At 38.5% G+C, this 20,304-nt stretch overlaps 3 protein-coding genes across 7 annotated transcripts; 1 reads left to right on the forward strand and 2 right to left on the reverse strand.

Annotated features, from left to right (window-relative positions):
• The first annotated feature begins 2,231 nt into the window (after positions 1-2,231).
• On the forward strand, positions 2,232-7,470 carry LOC127366035 (GTPase IMAP family member 8-like). Of its 4 annotated transcripts, none has more exons than XM_051404725.1 (5): positions 2,232-2,575; positions 3,102-3,845; positions 4,175-5,440; positions 5,557-5,618; positions 6,366-7,470. In XM_051404725.1, the coding sequence occupies exons 2-5, from the start codon at positions 3,224-3,226 to the stop codon at positions 6,603-6,605; spliced, it is 2,190 nt and encodes a 729-aa protein (XP_051260685.1). In that variant the 5' UTR covers positions 2,232-2,575; positions 3,102-3,223; the 3' UTR covers positions 6,606-7,470. The 4 variants fall into 4 exon arrangements, with proteins under 4 accessions (XP_051260685.1, XP_051260683.1, XP_051260684.1 ...); XM_051404723.1 differs by having other exon boundaries at positions 3,129-3,845; positions 4,079-5,440; positions 5,563-5,618; XM_051404724.1 differs by having other exon boundaries at positions 3,129-3,845.
• A 988-nt stretch (positions 7,471-8,458) lies between these two features.
• Positions 8,459-15,170, reverse strand: LOC127366036 (olfactory receptor 142-like). Of its 2 annotated transcripts, none has more exons than XM_051404727.1 (2): positions 14,982-15,159; positions 8,459-9,523 (listed from the first exon to the last, which is right to left on the reverse strand). In XM_051404727.1, the coding sequence occupies exons 1-2, from the start codon at positions 15,145-15,147 to the stop codon at positions 8,760-8,762; spliced, it is 930 nt and encodes a 309-aa protein (XP_051260687.1). In that variant the 5' UTR covers positions 15,148-15,159; the 3' UTR covers positions 8,459-8,759. The 2 variants fall into 2 exon arrangements, with proteins under 2 accessions (XP_051260687.1, XP_051260686.1); XM_051404726.1 differs by having other exon boundaries at positions 8,571-9,649; positions 15,108-15,170.
• On the reverse strand, positions 13,957-15,281 carry LOC127366037 (olfactory receptor 51B5-like). Its single transcript, XM_051404728.1, has 2 exons — positions 15,187-15,281; positions 13,957-14,807 (listed from the first exon to the last, which is right to left on the reverse strand). Exons 1-2 carry the CDS (start codon positions 15,203-15,205, stop codon positions 14,218-14,220), a joined length of 609 nt encoding a protein of 202 aa, XP_051260688.1. The 5' UTR covers positions 15,206-15,281; the 3' UTR covers positions 13,957-14,217.
• Between the last annotated feature and the right edge of the window lie 5,023 nt (positions 15,282-20,304).

The raw sequence follows: 20,304 nt of genomic DNA on the forward strand, positions 1-20,304 counted from the left end.
AGCTGAATCCACACTGAACATGTTTCCTTCTTCCCATCTTTTCTGCTCCCGTCAACGGAACCATTTTCAGAGGCACATTTACATCCATCATCCTTCATCCATCACAGCATCCACAGTTTTCCATTAAGATACAGTATGAAGTCAATAAGTGTGAAGTTGTGAAAATATGTACATAAAAAAGGTAAATGATTCACATTCACTTTTAGAAATTGTAGAGATGTACTTAGCTGTTCTTTTGCAGTAGACCTTTTGAATGACCGTGAACAAATCGTCCATTTAATGTCCCCAGGACGTTGTGGATAACGCAGTCACAAGATGTGTGACTGGATGTTCAGAGACTATAAATATGTACATAATGTAAATGAGTATGATGTTCACTTTTAGAATTGGCAGAGATGCTCTTCTGTTCTTTTGCAATAGCTCTTTTGAATGACGGGCCAATGCGTTCAGGCTACAACCAAATGTACCACTGATGGGAAAAGCTTCAGCAGCAGAAGATTTAAACCGAGCTGTCCTTCAGGGGGGTTCGTTTCATGTTCCAAGGGTCCTGTGTTCCCCAGATTAATATGGAGCTCAGGACCCTGGGAGCATAGATTTACTACCCCTCCGGCGTACAGTGTAGAGGTTATACTTGACACTATCTCACCTTTCAGGGTTGGAGCTGTAAACACCTTCAGCGATGCCTCTCTTCTTATTAAAGCCACAGACAGAAGGCTGTAGTCACAGATGACGCTTACAAAGCATTTTTTTCCAACTTTGTAATTAATCATGGTTTCCTACTCTAGTCAGTTACTTTTTTGCATGATGTGCACTATCGCACAGTCACTGAATCGAGTTAATTCTGACTCAGGGACTCTTTTACAGACTGGCAATGCAACAACTGTGGCATTAACTCTGAATTTGAACCTGAATAAAAAGGCTTTCTGAGGAAGCTGAAAAAGTGTGACTCTTGCTTTTGTTAATGTTATACTTTAAGTTTTCAGGGGCTTTTAAAGAAAACAAGATGTCTTGTTTCAATTTAGGAGTTTTTGAGACTAAATAAGGAACAACCAAAGTTAATAAATGATATCAAAAGGAGTTTAATGTAAATATCTAATCGTCATCAGGATTGTGTGGGTGTGATTTAATCAGATTTTATTGCAGTTGTTCGGAAAAAACTGTCATGACATGTTGATTCAAATGTTAATCTGCTAGAAAAAGGTTATGTCATGTATTTCATGGCACCAATCAGTCATTTCAGAGCAGTGAGAAGAGAACAGACAAGAACAGAAATCTCTAATGAAATAACCAAAAATTCTAATTTATATAGAATAATAAATTATGTAGCTATAGAATAAATATTACACTTTCCCACCTACCCAAATATAGCTAGAGCAGTGCCCAAAACACACTTTGTATGCACCATCTATAATTTATATTTATTATTTTATTAAGTATTTATTAATTGCTGGTAAATTATTGATTTGTATCATTAGTCAACATATGTACAAGAATGTGCACATTGTACGTTATCATGTAGCCAGTTTCCTGTTATCATATGCACGGATGCAAACGCACCCTGTGTGTCATCAGTGGCTGGCTGTTTGTATGTCATTAGCAGCTATGAGCTCTTTACCCCGGCTGGTCTCTCTCTGTAGGACGAGGGACAAGAAGAAAGTTGCTCTGACCTGCTGGTCATAAGTCAGTGTCTTCAACCCTGCAGGTGGACCACATCTGGTAAAATCCTAATATCTGGGCCAGCAGGTTGCCCTCATAATTATCGTAGTGCTGCAGACTCAAAACTGCTAGAAAAAAAAGAAAAAAAAATCAATATTACATTTGACTCATTCAGTTTTCAAGTTCATACACAAAAGTACAGCAGCTTAGTGGCAACACTGATAAGATAATGAGTCCTTAATGAACAAACATGGAACAATTATTGTGTGTTTAATGAAAATACACAACAACATCAGGCAATTTAAGGATTTAAAACAGAAACACAAGCATTTGATTATAGTCACACAGTTTCATAGTGTGTGGCTGCATGCAAGTTGTGTATATATATATATATATATATATATATATATATATATATATATATATGTAATTTTGGAAAGTTGAGAGTGATATATCAAGTGTGGCTGTACTTCTCCTCAGCAGCCACTAAGGAGCAGTAAAACCCTCCCATAATACCGAGCTGTGTGGCCTCTTGCCTTCTGTCACACTATCGCCTCAGAACCGGGGATTTTCTGGATTGACTCGGCACACAGCTGTACCTTAACTGAACTAATTCAGACTCTGGCATTAAATATAATCCTTACTAAGTGTAGTTACACATTTTTTACAAATACGTTCACTGTGTGTGATAACTTACATCTGATAACTAGAGAGTTACATGACTGGTTGTGTTGTCAGGACTTTGACCACTTGTCAGAAAGCTGAGTCAAACATTAAAGTGCAGGATGACACGTTACTTTGTTGTGTGGGTAAAACTGATTTAAAATATAATGTAAATATCAGTTTTGAAAAAGTATTTGACAGAATAAAAAGATGGAAGAAAGGATTTTAGTGGGCAGCAGAGGATCGACACGGAAAGGTATGCTCCTGACTTACATCTGCTCTTATCTTTAAAATTGAATAGTAGCATTGTGTGTTTTTCACAGTTGTATAAAGTTTTCAGAGCAAGAAGAACAAGAACACAGACCTAACTAAACAAGGTCCATTTAGCAGCTGTCTGCTTTTCAGTTTGCCCAGTTGTCTGGGAATATTAATTAAAATTTTTCTCATCACTCATTTACATTATGTCAATTTTTCTTTTTCAATAATGTCGGCTTACAACTTGAGATTGAAAGTTCATTCTTGACTTCAGAAAACAACAAAACAACTTCACAATACTGCTCTACAGCTTTCAATTGTATTACATTTTCTCAAACTCAGATTGGAAGTTAATTGTGGATCTTGGAAATTGATTAGCTTGATTAGCTTGATTATTTTGTAAATAAATCTTAATTTATCTAATAATCTTTATTTGCTTCTGAGGTACAATTCTCAGCATAATTAGCATGTACAAGGCCTTATCCTCTGCATTATCAGGACATTGATATGATGACATATTTGCACAGCTGCTGAATAATCTTGTCTGCTGGCAGGGGACAAACACTGTCTTCAGGAGCGGAGGATTGTCCTCCTGGGTCACGACTGGCTGGAGAAGAGTTTGACAGGAAACACCATCCTCGGCCGACAGATGTTTGACATCAGCAGAGACGTAAAGATGTGTGTTAGGAGACAGGGCGTTCTTGACGATGGCCGAACAGTCATTGTAGTCAACAGCCCTGAAAGGTGGATCTGCTACTCTGTCCGAGACCCCGGCCTGGTGAACAACAACATGTCAGCCTGCATGGACATGTGCCCACCGGGACCTCACGCCTTCCTCATGGTCATTCCCATCAGCTCTCACAGAGGCAGGGAGTGGACAGTAGAGGGACCTCTTGAGCTGCTTAATGACACAGTGTGGACAAACACGATAGTAATATTCACCAGATGTGAGAGACTGAAAGGGTTGTCTGTAGAGGACTACGCTGCAAGATGCAGTTATCTCGAAGCAGTTTTGGAGAGGTGTGGACATAGATACCACCTTTTAGACACAAGCATTTGGGGAAGAGATGATGATACTCAGGTTGCAGAAGTTTTTGAGAAGATTGATGCAATGGTTGCAGGGAACATAAAGGCAGGAGGAGTTGGTTACGTGACAACAAATGAGGAAGTCTCCAGAATAACTGAGAGGGAAAGGAAAGAGGTAGAAGACAGGGCGATTCTGAGGCGAATGAACGTGCAGATGACCAGAAGTATACTCAGATCTCTGATGGGTAAGCATCTCTTAAAACAGCTATAATCATTACTTTTATTACACTGGATCGAAAAAACTGAGCTAAAAGTGTGAATATTGACTTAAACTCCAAATGAATGCTCATGTTTGTATCTGCTGGATGTGTAAATAAGCAACTGCATGCTAACAAGTTCCAAACATGCGATTTTTTACAAGATTACAATGTGATCCTGAGAAAATGTATTCCCTAAATCCTGCTTTTTCCTAACGCAGGAGAGTCTCCTCCGATTTCAATGCTTCGGATTCTCATTGTGGGGCCGAAGCAGGTTGGGAAGAGCTCTGCTGCAAACACCATTCTGGGTGATGAAGTCTTTCCTGCTGGACATCCAACATCACAATGCACTGAGAGACTGGGTGATGTTCACAAAAAGCGAGTCACTGTGGTTGATGTTCCTAGCTGGCATGGGAGATACTGCTCAGAGGACACTCCAGAGGAAGTCCAACAGCAGATTACTCACAGTGCATCTCTGTGTGCCCCCATTCCCCATGCTATCCTGGTGGTCGTACGCAGCGATGAGACTTTCACTGAAACCGACCGGTTAAAAGTGGAGCAACACTTGAGCTTGCTCGGAACTTGGGGGTGGACTCGAACCATGGTGCTGTTCACCTGGGGAGACAAACTTGGAGTCACTCCCATTGAGGAGCACATTGAGAGATGGCCTGCCCTTCAGTGGTTGGTGGACAAATGCGGAAATAGGTATCATGTTTTTGATAACTCAAACAAGGTCGGAGACAATCAAGCTAGAGAACTGCTGGAGAAGATTGAGGAAACTGAGGTGAGGAATGATACCGGACACTTGTTGCATAGTTTCATGAAACTCCAAGAAAGCCACAAGAAGCTGCAACAAAGCTCCAAAAAAGTTGCAAGACAGCTTAAGAAGGCAAAGACAGACAATGATCTCCTGAGGCAAAGAGTCGAGGAGAAGGAGATCATAGTAGAGGACATTATTAAGACAGCTGAAGTGCAAAATGAAAAAATTGAAGCTCTGAAGGCCACAATTGAGAAGAAGAGGGAGTCTGAAGAAAGGAAAAATAAAGACTGTGAAGATATTTGCAGAAGATTAGAGGAGGCTGAAAGGGAGAACAACAGGCTCAAACAAGTCATTATGGGGAAAGAAAGAATGATATCAAGCTTGAGTGAAAGGTGGGCTGTGAAAGAAGATGTTATTAAAGCCACAAAGCAGAGCAGTGAGGTGGAAAAAGAAGTCCTAGAGGAAAGAGTGAAAGAAGAAGAGCGAGACACAGCAACCTTGAAGAAAATGTATGAGGCGAAAGAGAAAGAGCTGGACCATATGATGGTGAATCACACAAGAGAAGCACAAGAGCTCAAAGACACGATTGAACAGCTAAAGAGAGAAAATGAAGATTCAAAGAAGGTTTTGAAAGCCACAATTGAAGGGATGCAGAGGCACTATCAGAAAAAAGAAAACGGAACAAATGACATGAACACTGTGTACTTTAACGAAGGCAACTACCACAGGAAAACAATGAAAGACTTCAAGTCAGTGGAGGAAATTGGTAGACAACAAAAATGGGCGTTCACATTGCCATTGAGCCACCACGCAGTTAAACCTGGTGAGTATGACTTCAGTGGCACAGACTGAAATGATCCTGAGTCTGATGTAATCATTTAGATGAATAAACGCTGAATGACTGTTAGTTTATAAGTTAATGTCACAAAACTCTTTAAGTTGCAGAGACAGAACAAAAAAAGCAGACAGTGTTGGATAATGACATCGTGCTACATGAGAAGGTGAGTGAAAACTGCTTTTAGACATTTTTCACAAAATAATTATTGAGCCCAAACAGATTTGTTATATCTATATAATATAGTAATACAAACAATCCCGCTGCACATCACAGACATGTTTGTCTGTCTAAATGAGACTGCTTTTCAGATCTTTTATGTATAATTGGAGTGCCTTGTGGTTATTATTGATACAATTTAAAACATTAGTAGTCTTAGCAAACAACATTTTGAAATGAATAGAGAGGAGTCATGGCTTCCTGAACAAATGTGCAATGATAGTGTTCTTCTGAGTAATTAGTATTATGTGCATAATATGCTCTACTACTGATTTAAAATCAATGTATAGTGATTGAGTGATTGTCTTGGGTCTGTGTGTCAGTTTCTTGTATCAGTCATCAGCTCTTATTGCAGGTGAAGAAGTGTCAACTGGGAAGTGTAGAAAAATATGCAAATAAATGTGTTGAGCCTTGTGCTACTGGCCGTTTTTGTCGTTCTATAACTGCATTTTAGATCAGAATATTTTGAAAATGAACTTGTGCAGGTCGGGTTGGAGGAGGTTCTGAGATTGGGTCCACAGATTCTTCTTGCAAATATGATAACATCAATCAGTTAACCCAACTGAAACAACTCAATTCAAACATTATCACTACACACAACATAAGTACACAGTTAAAGCACTGTGTGATATTACTGAATGTTGGGATGATAACCTGGTATATTAATATAGTGATTCTTGTTCTGGATCCATAGACAGACACTGCGAACCAAGTGAGGCAACTGGAAGCTGACTGGCTTCCCTTATGGTTGAGAGCTGGAGGCGCTGCAATCGGAGCTGCAGTTGGGGCCCTTACTGGCTCCTCCCGGGTGGCTACAGGGTTGAACACCAGGTCAGCTGTTGGGGCTGCAGCTGGGGCTCTACTGGGCAGCTTACTGGTCCAAGGAGCCAGGCCCCAGCACAGGAAAATGGAGTCAGACACCAATAGAAAGTGAGTCTCTACCATGAGACATAAATATCCTAATTACTAGCAGAGTGCCAGGAGGGGAGACTACCTATGACCATATTTCAATGCACAGACTTCTGAAAAGAGCAGGTTGTGCACTTGTGGACAGATTTTAAAGTGAATATTTGTTCCGCCATAGTCCATTTATTTTCCTCCACATAAATACACACATTGACAGAGCCATTTCATTTTTTCAGCAATTTGTATTAATATTGTTTTTGTTCATTTCATTCTGCAGAGCCACATGGCTCTTTGGTCCTTTTAAAGCTACAGAGCGGCTAGTGTGCAGGATTCAGTGGCATCTAGTGGTGAAGTTGCAGATTGCGGTGGCTACTAGTCTTTAGTCTCCCTAGCTGGCTATAGATTCCAAAATCCAAAAATAGAATTGATATGCTTGATCTGCAGCGAGAAACTGCATTATAAAGGCTCAAATGTGTTTTACTGCTCCAGACTGATTTTATTCATTTATTTTTGCCAAAAATAGTTCTTTTGATAGTGAAGGTTGCTGGCCCCTGGGGATCAAACATACCGGTGAGCAGGAAACCACCACTATTGAGGTTCGGTAAAAGAAGACACCAGCTCAGGACGTAATGTATGACGTACATGACAGTCTGTGTAATGGCATCACATTTTTACAATTGTAAAACATTCAACAATTTTTTGTTAAAGCCACAGGGAGCCACAAGAGAGGAGCTAAAGAGCTGCAGATTGCCTAACCCTGGTCTAGAGTTTAGTTTTTGTTCAGATTTTGAAAATCTAGAGATGTTTGGAAATGATTGAACAAGAGAGCAACCCCACTGTTCCCTAAAACTGTCTGGATATTGAAGAGCATCATTAAAACAGGATTTCATTCATTCATGACTGGAGGTTAATATGTCGTCTCACTATTGTTAACAACAAAAAACAAACAGTTCTGACTCTTCAAATATTTGTTTATTTTACATAGTTCATATTGTGACATTAAGAATTTTAAACTGTTATGCAAAGCGTTTGAGTCTTCATGTTCTATTATTGTTATTATGGACCAATAATTTATCGGCTATAATTAAAGTATCAGAAGAATACATATTAGAAATGTCCCATTATCCCATTAACATTATGACCACTGACAGGTGAAGTGAATAATACTGATTATCTTGTTATCATGGCTCCTGTCAGTGGGTGGGATGTATGATACAGCAAGTGAACATTTTGTCATCAAGTGATGTGTTAGAAGCAGGAAAAATGTGTACATAATTGTACTTTTAACAAGCTTAAGGTAGTGGAAAATGTTACAGAAAATCAGTGATCACAAAATCTTGATTTAAATAGATAATAAATAAATTAAATAGGCTACTAGTAAATTTGGCCTGTGTGGCCTGGGGATCATTTCATGAGCAAAGAACTTCCATTCAACTTTTCATTTTGCCACACAGATGTTTTGGACAAGACGGCCTTCTTCAGTGTGTATTGGCCAGTTCACAATGGATCTGTTTGACTTATTTGGTTCATTTAATCAAGTAGAGTTTAAAACTTGAATAAGGTATTCAGATTCCGGTACACCCTATAAGATACTTGATATTAATAATATTGTTGCTAGGATGTCAGCCTGGTCTATTAATACAGTGATTCATGTTTTGAATCTACTGCAAAGCAGGTGTGGCAACTTGAGGCTGACTGGACTCCATCATGGCTAAAAGTTGGAGGCTCTGTGCTTGCTGGCTCCACCCGGGTGGCTACAGGTTTGGAGTCAGACACTAACAGAGCTCAGGTGTGTCTTTACTTGGAAAATGTGCATGAAGAGATAAATATGTCTCCACACATTTTACACAGAAAAATCAATAGTTATGTTGACTACTCAGCCTGTGAAAGCAGTTGTTTAATGTCAGAGGAGCCCCAAAAAATGACTCATATCATGGCTGTGCAGTAACAAATATTCCATTAATTATATTTACAAAAAGCTCTGATACAAGAGTTAAATGTTACAGGACTGCATGTATTTATTTCACATTTCATAAAGCATAACACATCATCAAAAAGGTACAAGTTAAACACATTGTTAGTATTGAGGCCTGCAGTCCTCAACAAAATCATAATATATGGATTATTTTATACATTAGAACATTACTTCTACCTTTAAGAGTTTAAACTTAATGGAAGGAGGTCATTTTCTGTCAACATAGATTAAACCTAAAACTCTATTTCGTATTTTGGTCAGTTTAAATCCGTATATTAGAGGATTCATAACAGGAGGAATAAGCAGAAATTCTATTGCAATTAAGTTTTGAATACTTTGAGGTAAATCTGTGGAGCCAAATCGCATGTACATCAGATCAAAAACTATTACAACAAGAAATGTGGATAAAGAGACTAAATGGGGCACACATGTCTGCATAAACTTCACCCTGTCTTCTTTGGACCTCACACAAGTTATAACAAGATGCATGTAAGTCCACATTATGAACAATCCATGAGACACATATATGAATATTATTGAATATGAAATAATATTACTTGCAACAGTGTTAGTGTCAGAGCAAGCCAGTTTAACAATTACCCAGTTCACACAGAAGAGTTTCTCAATTTTTGAACCACATAACTTCAGTGTAGATGTTAGTATAATACTGACGGAGAAAATGCAGAAAGGCGTTAACCAGGAGAAACATATGAGCTGTGAGAGCCTCTTCTTACTCATGAAAGAGTGGTAGTGCAGTGGTCGACATATAGCCAGATATCTGTCGTAGGCCATAACAGCTAGAATAGACAAATCACAGCAAGCAAATGAGTACATGACAAAAGCCTGTAAAAGGCACCCTTCATATGAGATTTCATGAGATTTAGACAGTAGATCTAAGAGGAATTTAGGGTAGAAACCTGTGGTCCCATAAAGTCCATTAATGCAAAAACTGCACAATAAGATGTACATAGGTTCATGCAGGTTTTCATCTAAGATAATGATCGTGACGAGAGAGATATTGACAAACAAAATCACACAGTAATACAGTAAAGTGAGTGAAAAGATAGTGATTCTGTAATTCATTGTTTCATTTAAACCTGAGAGAGTGAAAATTCTTACAACAGAAACATTTTCCATGATCGGAGAAAAAATTTCACCAATTAAATCTTCAAATTCTACCTGTGCTGTGATACAACATACAGACGGCGGTTACAGAGTGAAGGCTGACACTCTGCTACTCTGTCTCTGGTCACAGCTATTAATAACAGCTTTGAGTACGACAGCAAATCAGTCGGGAATTCAAACTCTGATCATTGGTCCAGTAACACGTGGAGGAATAATTACAACAACTACCAGATTCATCTGTTCATCTGTAGTATAACATTTAGTGTAGGTTAGTGCATATTATAAGTTAGTAATCAATTAATCACACAAAAGTATGGATATTATGTTGTAAGCACTATGGTTTGTTCACACAGATAACTGGAAATCAAGTAGAGAGCACTATGTTTTAAGTAATAATGATTTAGAGTGTTAAGTAGAATAGATTTATATAAGCTCACAAGGATGTTAATAAAGGCATTATGTTTTAAGTTTGTGATTTCATGATAAGCACAAATACTGTTGATGAAGTAGTAAGCACCATGGTTTTTTGGTAACAGTTTGATTTAATGTGTGGAACATACAGACTGTGTAGTTGTAGCAAAAAAACGAGCACTGATTATACCAAATGTATGTGTGTGTTTGTAACACAAGTTTGTTATCATATTATTGATTGATTGATTATAAGTTTATAAAGTTTTTAAAAAATACAGTAAAGGACATCTGTGACATAATGGTGTAAGGAAAAGGTAAGAAATGTTTTTTAAAAAACAGAAGTACAGTAAACTAGATTCTAATGGTGTAATCCTGAAGAAAGGAGAGTAAAAAATAAAATGTGCGGGTTCTATGATAGGAACATAGGCCTGACGGTGCAGGATAATTAGGCGAGCGAGACACCAGTAGAATGGAGCATGGGCCCAACAGGTGCAGGATAATTGGACTGATAAGACACTAGTAGAACCGAAAAAGCCACAGGTTGTTGGAATTTTAGGGTCTTTCCAGAGGGAATTTACACTATTATGTCATAGGTTGGAAAGGTAGAAGATGGGCTGGACTTGTGACAGAGTGCAAGAGTATATAAGGAGAAGCTTTGTGAGGTTGAATTCAGTCTTTCAATGGATGGCTCGGGCTTTGTTTGTCTGTTAAGATAATAAAGCTCTAATCTACTGCCAACTTTGATGAATCCTGGTTGTTATTTTTCCACCTGAAGGAGAATAACCTTTAGACATAATTTGGACTTAGAAATTCGTATGTTGGACACAATCTTCTGATCAAACTCGTTCTGACCAAGACCCAACACATCATTAAAAATATACACTACCAGTCAAACGTTTGGACACACCTTCTCATTTAATGGTTTCTCTTTATTTTCATGACTATTTACATTGTAGATTTTCACTGAAGGCATCAAAACTATGAATGAACACATGGAATTATGTAGTAAACACAAAAGTGTGAAATAACTGTAAATATGTTTCATATTTTAGATTCCTCAATGTAGCCACCCTTTGCTTTGTTGACAGCGCTGCAAACCCTTGGCCTTCTCTCAATGAGCTTCATGATGTAGTCTATAATAATGGCTGAATTCCATTTACTTACTATGAAAGGCCAACATTTTATTTTCTTTCCTCCTGCCAATGCTCGATGGCCTGTTGTACAACGATGACATCCTAAAAGGCTCCTTCCCTAGCTAGCTTACTTTAGCCTCTTTACTTAAATGTTAACACGCATGCTTGCAGATATTTACTGTAGCTAGTTGAAAATACTTTCTACTGGTAAATTCAGTGCAATACAGTGTAATTAGGTATTCCAAATGCTTGCCTTGCAGAAAGGTATCTGTGTGCACATTTCGCTCTGTATTAAGGCCAGATGCAGAATAACAAATCTTGACTGGACTGAAAAACAGGATTATTTTGATCATACCAGGTCCTAATCAGGCAATTATTTCCAGGTGTTAAAGTATGGTGATTGCTATATAAAATTGATATTTACCAAGAACCAAGTAAGCTTCTTTGCAAAGCTGTTTTTAAAGCAGCAGCCAGCCAGTGGGAGGATCATTATAAATATTAAGGAACTTATTTTCACTCACTTTATCTCCAAAAACTTAATTTTTTGTCTCTCTAAATTGAGTTAAACTTCCAATACATATTGTTGTGGATTGTAAAAATAATATTCAGTTTTTAGATTTAGATTAAATCCCAATGTTAAATTAGATTGCTTTTTAATATAACAATAACTGTACAATGTGATGCTGCGTGACAATAAAATAAATATATATTCTTGTTATTCAACACATCTTCTGGTCAGGTTAATTCAGGTGTATAGTCAAAGTGTATAAGTATATGTGTGTTGTACTGTTTAATATGATGAACTGATAGAAAACATCAGATTGAGGAGCTGAGACATTACAGGGGAAGGAGAATGTGCTCTTTTTCTTAACAGAGGCCGTGCCCCTTGAATTGTCTGTACAAATTCCTGGTTTATAATACTCTTAAATGCATTACATGCAGGAGCAAGATATTAAAATGCTTTGCAACATACTGCAGCCTGGTCCAGGATCAGTCATGTACAACAGGAATAACAGGTGACATTCAGTGCAGAGATCATGATATATCCTAAAGCAAAAACATTGGATTTTGTTTGTTACATTAAATTGAATAAGAGATGATATTTAATCAAAAATGTCATTTTCTTTCAACATAAAATAAACCCAGAATTCTATTTCGTATTTTGGTCAGTTTAAATCCATATATTAGAGGATTCATAATAGGGGGAATAAGTAGAAATTCTATTGCGATGAAGTTTTCAAGGCTTTGAGGTAAATCCATGGAGCCAAATCGCATGTACATCATCACAGCCGTCCGAACACCCCCCCTCCCCGGCAAACGTTTTACGTATGAAACAGAAGTGACACTTTGCTGCAACACAAACAAATATATTTACCGTTTTAATGTTTCCAGATGTTTGATATCAGGACGTTGAGCTGAGAACTGACAAGTTGAACGTTGTCCAATTAAAACGTACCCAGCACGGTGACGTTTTTGGTGGAGCTTTTAGTTTAAGAGTCGACTTGGAAGAAAGTGAACGTTTTGACAATAAGCTACATCAACACAACAGTATGTGGAGTTAAACTGGACAGCCCCAATAACCTCTGAATAGTTCTACTCGTTGTTAAATTGCAATGTGAGCGGCAGCCAAAGGGGGTGCATTATGTCGGCAGGATAATTTAAAAGGCAACCGTGACTACATTGTGCGTCTGCCCCATTTCTGATACCGTGGTGGCAGAAATTTTACAGTGGCAAGCTGCCGCTCCAAAATCAACATAGAGGAAACACTGTACATGACATATAAATTCATTGCTGCTGGTGAACTAGTGATATTTCAACGATAACTGACTTACTTGCTAACGTTAATTTAAACAATAAAGAATGGAAAAACAATCAAGAAGCAGAGAATAAAGAGATGTAAGAGTTAAAAAAAACTGAGAAAGGGGTATATATGGAACCTCAGCAGAATATCGAACACTTACCAAAATCATAATTAATCACAAATGTAATTATATCAGTATGTAGCAATTCATAACGTTACTGGGGACAAATTTGTAACAAGATAAAAATGTCTTTATTATGTAATTAATTTAGAGGAAAAACGATCAGGATCGTCACGTCAGAGCCGATTCCCAAGCAAACAGACAGCCACTTTGTTTGTTCAAATGCTAAAACTACTAAAGTTTACCTGACAAGAACCTCTGGCTGTGAATAAATTATGACTCTTGGCTTTCATTAAGAAAGGTGGATAAATGAACAGTTTGCTAGTGCCTTCAAAAACTCTTACAGTCACAGAATAAATCGAACTACGCAGTCCTGTTGATAGGGTGCCATCAGGGCACTGCGACAAGATTACAATGCAGTCAGCAGTGATATCAACCTGTAGATTACAAGTCCTCCTTTACTGTGTATGATAGTCTACAGGCCACCCAAACGATGCTCTTCTTTTATTATTTCAGATATTTCAGAACTGCTGTCAATTTGTACCCAACATGTTACTGAACCGTAACAGAGGCCACACATTAGACCCACAGCCTGTCTGCCAATATCTTGTCAGTGTCTTTACTGTCAATTGTTTTATACATCAGGATATTCCCGAATGAACTGTTCTCATCACAACCAGTCTCTCTCAGGGGAATATCAGGTGTCAGACGAGAGATTGCAGGGGAAGGAGAATGTGCTTAACAGACGCTGTGTCCCTTGAATTGTCTGTACAAATTCATGGTTTCTAATACTCTTAAATGCATTACAACATGGAAGTTAAAAATGTCAATTTATTCCCACATCACATGCAGCATAACAAATATATAAAACAAATTAAATATGTTGGTTGGTCTTTAACAAAAAGTGTCAAGTTAAATGTTTTGTTAGGCAACATACTGAAGCCTGGATTTATCAGTCATGTACAACAGGAATAACAGGTGACAGTGCAGAGATCATGATATATCCTAAGGCAAAAACATTGGCTTTTGTTTGTTACATTAAATTGAATTAGAGATGAAATTTAATCAAAAATGTCATTTTCTTTCAACATAAAATAAACCCAGAATTCTATTTCGTACTTTGGTCAGTTTAAATCCGTATATTAGAGGATTCATAATAGGGGGAATGAGCAGAAATTCTATAGCGATGAAGTTTTCAACGCTTTGAGGTAAAGCTGTGGCGCCAAATCGCATGTACATCAAATCAAAAACCATTGTAATTGCGAATGTGATTAAAGAGACTAAATGGGGCACACATGTCTGCATAAACTTCACCCTGTCTTCTTTGGACCTCACACAAGTTATAACAAGATGCATGTAAGTCCACATTACGAAAAACACATGCAACACGTATGTGAAAATTATAATATATGCAACTACACTGTTTGAAAAGGTGTCAGCATCAGGGCACGCAAGTTTAACAATTAACCAATTCAAACATAACAGTCTGCGAAAGCTTGCACCACATAACTTTAGTCTTGACGTTAACACAACATTGATGGAGAAAAGGCAGAAAGGTGTTAACCAGGAGAAACATATGAGCTGAGAGAGCCTCTTCTTAGTCATCAACGAGTGGTAGTGCAGTGGTCGACATATAGCCAGATATCTGTCGTAGGCCATAACAGCTAGAATAGACAAATCACAGCAAGCAAATGAGTACATGACAAAAGCCTGTAAAAGGCACCCTTCATATGAGATTTCATGAGATTTAGACAGTAGATCTAAGAGGAATTTAGGGTAGAAACCTGAGGTCCCATAAAGTCCATTAATGCAAAAACTACACAATAAGATGTACATAGGTTCATGCAGGTTTTCATCTAAGATGATAATCATGATGAGAGAGATATTGACAAACAAAATCACACAGTAATACAGTAAAGTGAGTGAAAAGAGAGTTACTCTGTAATTTACTGTCTCATTTAAACCTGAGAGAGTGAAAATTCTTACAACAGAAACATTTTCCATGATCAGAGAAAAACTGTCACCAATTAAATTAAATTCTACCTGTGCTGTGATACAACATACAGACGGCGGAAAATCTTTACAACAGAAACATTATCCATAACCGTTGAGTGTCTGTCTCTTTGAGTTCTTCTTTCCCACTGTCACAGCGTAAATAGTCACAGAGTAAAGGGTTGAACGCTGTTCTCCCTGTACATCTATTAGTAAAGCTCTGGCTACGACAACTAACACACATGAGAATTCAAACTCTGTTTACTCTTTTAGCATAGAGGTGATCAAAACAACCAGCTATTTTTTTTGACCAGCATCAACACTGATTAATGACACTAATGATTACTTCATCTAAGACCTGTCTGTTAGGCCCCAGGTTAGGCTGCTTAAAGAAGATTTACCTTTAGTTAGCACTTTGATCAATCTGCATTTATTACCAGGTTATGTAAGACAGTCCTGTAAAGTAGCCGTTTAATTTAACCACTTCTGGGAAAGCCCACTCTTCATCCAGAGAAAGTAGTCGCTGATCAGTTTGTGTGACTTGTTTGATTTAACAGGAATCATAGCAGAGAGTCAGCACTGGCAAAAGCCTGCTAATAAATAATAATAAAAAAGGACTTGTTAATGCACTTGTTAGATGTTAATACTTCATTTCACACCACTGACCATCAAATCCCAGGTTAAAGGTTAAAAAAACACTATAACTAATTTAATATAATGAAATTTGTGAACATGTAATGATATTTAAAAAAACACATAAAAGTATAAATATCCGGGTCAAACTCGAGACAACTCCAAACAATTCAAGCGATCCTTGCTTAAATAGGAAAAACTAGAAAAAGAAACAATCAGTGGTGAGGGAACTTCTGATCATATTTGCATTACTTTGGTAAATATGTTGGGTTTTATTCATGCTACTGTTGCTAGTTTTGCAGCAGTTAATCCTTTTGAGGGTTTTTAATTTCAGCACTGCATGTATTTAAGTTATTTATTTCTGTATAAATGATTTGATTTCTAATTTGAATTGTTTTAACCTCCAGCCTAAAGGTGTATTTCATTTGAATTGCATACTCATTTCTTTTTCTGGTTGTTGTACTTGGCCCCAAACACACCTGACGCCTGGCTTTTACTTTGGCAAATCTGCACTTCATACAGTCTGTGTTCAGTCAAGTACATGAAAAGTGTCTTTTGGAAGTTGACTGCCCTGTGCTTAGATAAAACTTCCTAAATAATTTTCACAGTCATCACTGGGCGAAATGTATTTGTACCTAAGAGCATAAGTATCAGACTTTAAACAAGAGAAATTACAATTATAAATTATTCTTATTCGAATGAATGCTTGCATCAAAGACTGACGTTTAATTTAACCTTATTGTAAATTATCAATAGAATATTTAAGAAATGCAAATTGGGATCATAAATGAATTTATTGTTGAAGGTCATCTGTATGCTTGAAAAACTAGTTGATGCATTTGTTACTTCTAGGCTGGATTATCGCAATCCCTTATTATCAGGCTGCCCCGGTAAGTCCCTCAAGACTCTCCAGTTGATCCAGAATGCTTTGGTATGTGTACTGACAATAACTAAGAAAATAGATCATATTTCTCCCATATTAGCTTTTCTGCTCTGGTTCCCTGTAAAATCCAGAAAATGATATGAAATCATTCTCTTCAAACCCCTTAATGATCAAAGGGGTATAAGCCAAGCAAAAAACACAAATACACAAACTCTTTGTATAGTCATCACAGAGTGGTATACCAGAGGTCGACATATAGCCACATATCTGTCATAGGCCATTAGCACTAGAAGAGAGAAATCAGTACAGACTGAAGAGTGCAACACAAAACCCTGCAGGAAACATCCAGCATAAGAGATTACATGAATGTTGGATAGAAGATCCACAAGGAATTTGGGATAAAATCCTGCTGTCCCATAAAGTCCATTGATGCACAGATTACAGAGGAAGATGTACATGGGTTCATGAAGGCTTTTGTCCACAATGATTGTCACAATAATGGTCACATTTACTAACCAAATCACACAGTAACACAGCAAAGTGAGAGCAAACAGAGTAACTCTGTAGTTTGTTATGTCACTTGACCCTGACAGAGTAAACATAGTAAACGAAACATTATCCATATTTACAATACAACTACAACCATTAAAAATCTAAAACAACTATTCTACCGCATTAGAGAAAGGAAATTGCATTTGGAAACACTACTAAAATGGACATCTAGCTCTGTGTCTCTCTGTCCCTAACAGCCTGAACTGTCAGTATGATATCACTTTATATCCTTTCATAAGAGCAACAGATAATGAGCATGTGAACATGGCCCAATCCATCGGCCCACTGACGATGTGGTTGGGTGTTGGCAGCAGTCTTGGGAGTAACAGGTTAATGTAATTCTACTACTACTAGAGTAACTAAAAATGTAACGTCATGTATAAATGTAAATATTACTTTTTATAATTAAATTACGCAATTACCGACATTTAAATGTGCTCATTGACAGCCGACCTATCTGACTGAATTGCAGAAGTTGCTGCACAGGGTTCTGGCTGGTAGTTAGTAGCTGTGCTGGGGAGAGGAGGGTCTGTGGTGCTGTGCAGCTCTGTGTTGATGGTCAACTGTGAATCACAAGGCTAGCTGACTTTGAGATCAGAGGCTAAAGATTCTGAAGCTAGCTGACTGGGATGCAGGCTAGAGGCTCGAAGACTGGGACCGACAGGTTTGTTGTTAGCTGGCAGGGATGCTGAGGTGGCTACAGTGAATGAAGAATGCCACTTTTTGGGCAAACTCAGAAAGACAGCGTGAATAGAAGAGGTAAGGATAATGTGGTCCGTCCCATCCATCCATCCTTGATACAGCCAACTATCGCAGTATTATCCGAGTATTTCTGCATGTGGTAGAGCCCGGAGTTATACTGGAAGTCAGATGTGTACAAGGTGAAGAGGAAGGGAGAGAGCACGGTCCTCTGTGGTGCTCCGGTGCTGCTGACGTGCAGCCCTTCAGTCTGACGTACTGTGGTCTCTCCGTGAGGTAGTCCGTAATCCATGTCACCAGGAGTGGGTCCACCCTCATCTCTGCCAGCTTGTCTCTTAGCAGGAGCGGCTGGATGGTGTTGAAGGTGCTGAAGAAATCAAAAAATGCAATTCTCACAGCACCGCTCTCCTTGTCCAGATGAGAGTAGGCCCTATGGAGCAGATAGAGGATGGCATCCTCCACGCCCACCTACTCCTCGTATCCAAACTGCAGTGGATCTTGTGCGTGGTGGACCTGGGGTCTGAGGACATGGAGCAGCAGCTGTTCAAAGGTCTTCATAATGTGTGATGTCAGTGCTACTGGTCTGAAGTCACCTGGCTCCCTGGGATGTTTTTTCTTACGAACCGGGATGAGACATGAAGTCTTCCAGAGCACTGGGACCCTCCCCAGCTGCAGGCTCAGGTTGAAGACATGCTGGAGTGGCTCCCCCAGTTCAGCAGAACAGGCTTTAAGCATGCTTGGACACACTTTGTTCGGGCCCGCTGCTTTCCTTGGACGAAGCCTCCTCAGCTTTCTGCTCACCTGATCCTTGGTGATGGTGGTGGGGAGGGGTGTTGAACTGTCTTCTTCCTGTTCAGGATGTCCTTGACATTACTGGTGATCCAGGGCTTGTTGTTGGGGAAGCAGTGTACAGTTCTAGTGGGAACCACAACATCATGCAGAAGTTCAGGTAGTCAGTAGTGCAGTGTGTGACCCCCTCGATGTCCTCACCATGTGTCTTCTGCAGGATGCTCCAGTCAGCACATTCAAAGCACTGCCTCAGAGCCTCTGCTGCCTCAGGAGACCATTTCCTGAAGGAGCGTTTGGTCGTGGACTGTCTCTGGATCTGTGGTTTGTACTGTGGCGTGAGCAGGACCAGGGTATGGTCAGACTTTCCCAGTGGGGGCAGAGGAGTGGCAATGTCAGCTTCCCTCGAGTTGGCATACAGGAGGTCTAATGTCCTGTTCTTCCTAGTGGGGCAGCTTACAAACTGGTGAAAGTCTGGCAGTGTGGAGTCCAGTATGACGTGATTAAAATCCCCAGAGATGGCGATGAATGCGTCTGGATGTTGTGTTTCCAGTCTCACGATGGTGGAGTGTATGACGTTACACTTGACAAAGCATCACAGGGGGTCGCGAGGCCTTCTTGTTTTTCATGAATGTAAGACAACTTAAAAAATATACACACTGGACCTATACCTCATTTCATTCATTTATGTAAAGAAACTCAAATTAAATTGTTTAGATTATATTTACGATCTAAACTTTAAAGACCTGAAGACGAACTATATTCACAGAGCCTTCACTTTTTGTCTAACAGCCTCATTCTACATTAGAAAAAGTACACAGATAAAACAACCAAACAGAACAATGGCCAAGCTTCAGGCAGAAGATAACTTTAAAAAGTACAAAATACAGACAGAGAATTGTTCCTAAATTATAATTATTATTATCTGATAAATTCACGCTACTTTGACACAAACTTTCTGCAGTTACTGCGTTTGGGTTCATTATACAGTTTCTCAGTTGTTCTGTACTGTTATTGTGCATTGACTATAATATGAAATATTAAATTAAATACATCACTTAGTCAGGGGTCATCAGTTTACTCCTTGATGGGATACGCAATAGCAATATGTGCGTTTGGTCACCTTCATAAAATAATAGGGTTGACAATTAAATCATTACTAATGCTTAATCTTTCCCTCAGAATAAAGTTCTGCTAGAACACAGGCCCAGTAATGCTGAAAACCAGACCTCCCTCTACCCTGGGTTTTTTATAAATGTGCTTTTGAAATGCAAGTGGGGCAAGAAAATTAGGTACATTTTGATAAAAAAAAAAGTAGTATTACAGTATGAGTATATTTGACTGTGACTTGAGTTTTTAACAGGGAAGTAAATAATGAATGTTTCAATAGTTGGGATGGCTGTTTTTTTTTGTTTAGCTAAATCACTGCCTCAGAAAATCTTGCAATTACTTCATGATTTCAGATTGTTGTACAACAGAGACACTGGATAAATACTTTTGAATGTGTGATTTTCTACATTGTGTTTGTGACTGCTGCTTTTTTACTTGAAAGGTTTCTCACTTTCTCTCTCTTTCAGTACCCAACAACTCATGCAGAATAAGTTTAGAGACACAGC

The sequence above is a fragment of the Dicentrarchus labrax genome, unplaced genomic scaffold (genome assembly GCF_905237075.1).
Source record: "Dicentrarchus labrax unplaced genomic scaffold, dlabrax2021, whole genome shotgun sequence".
Classification (NCBI taxonomy): domain Eukaryota; kingdom Metazoa; phylum Chordata; class Actinopteri; family Moronidae; genus Dicentrarchus; species Dicentrarchus labrax.

Coding starts and splice junctions, on each gene's coding strand:
- LOC127366035 (XM_051404722.1), top strand. CDS start 2,530: ATGGAAGAAAGGATTTTAGTGGGCAGCAGAGGATCGACACGGAAAG. Junction 2,576..3,128: donor CAGAGGATCGACACGGAAAG/GTATGCTCCTGA, acceptor GTCTGCTGGCAG/GGGACAAACACTGTCTTCAG. Junction 3,846..4,078: donor TATACTCAGATCTCTGATGG/GTAAGCATCTCT, acceptor TTCCTAACGCAG/GAGAGTCTCCTCCGATTTCA.
- LOC127366036 (XM_051404727.1), bottom strand. CDS start 15,147: ATGGAAAATGTTTCTGTTGTAAGAATTTTCACTCTCTCAGGTTTAAAT. Junction 9,524..14,981: donor AGATGAAAACCTGCATGAAC/CTATGTACATCT, acceptor ACCTGCATGAAC/CTATGTACATCTTATTGTGC.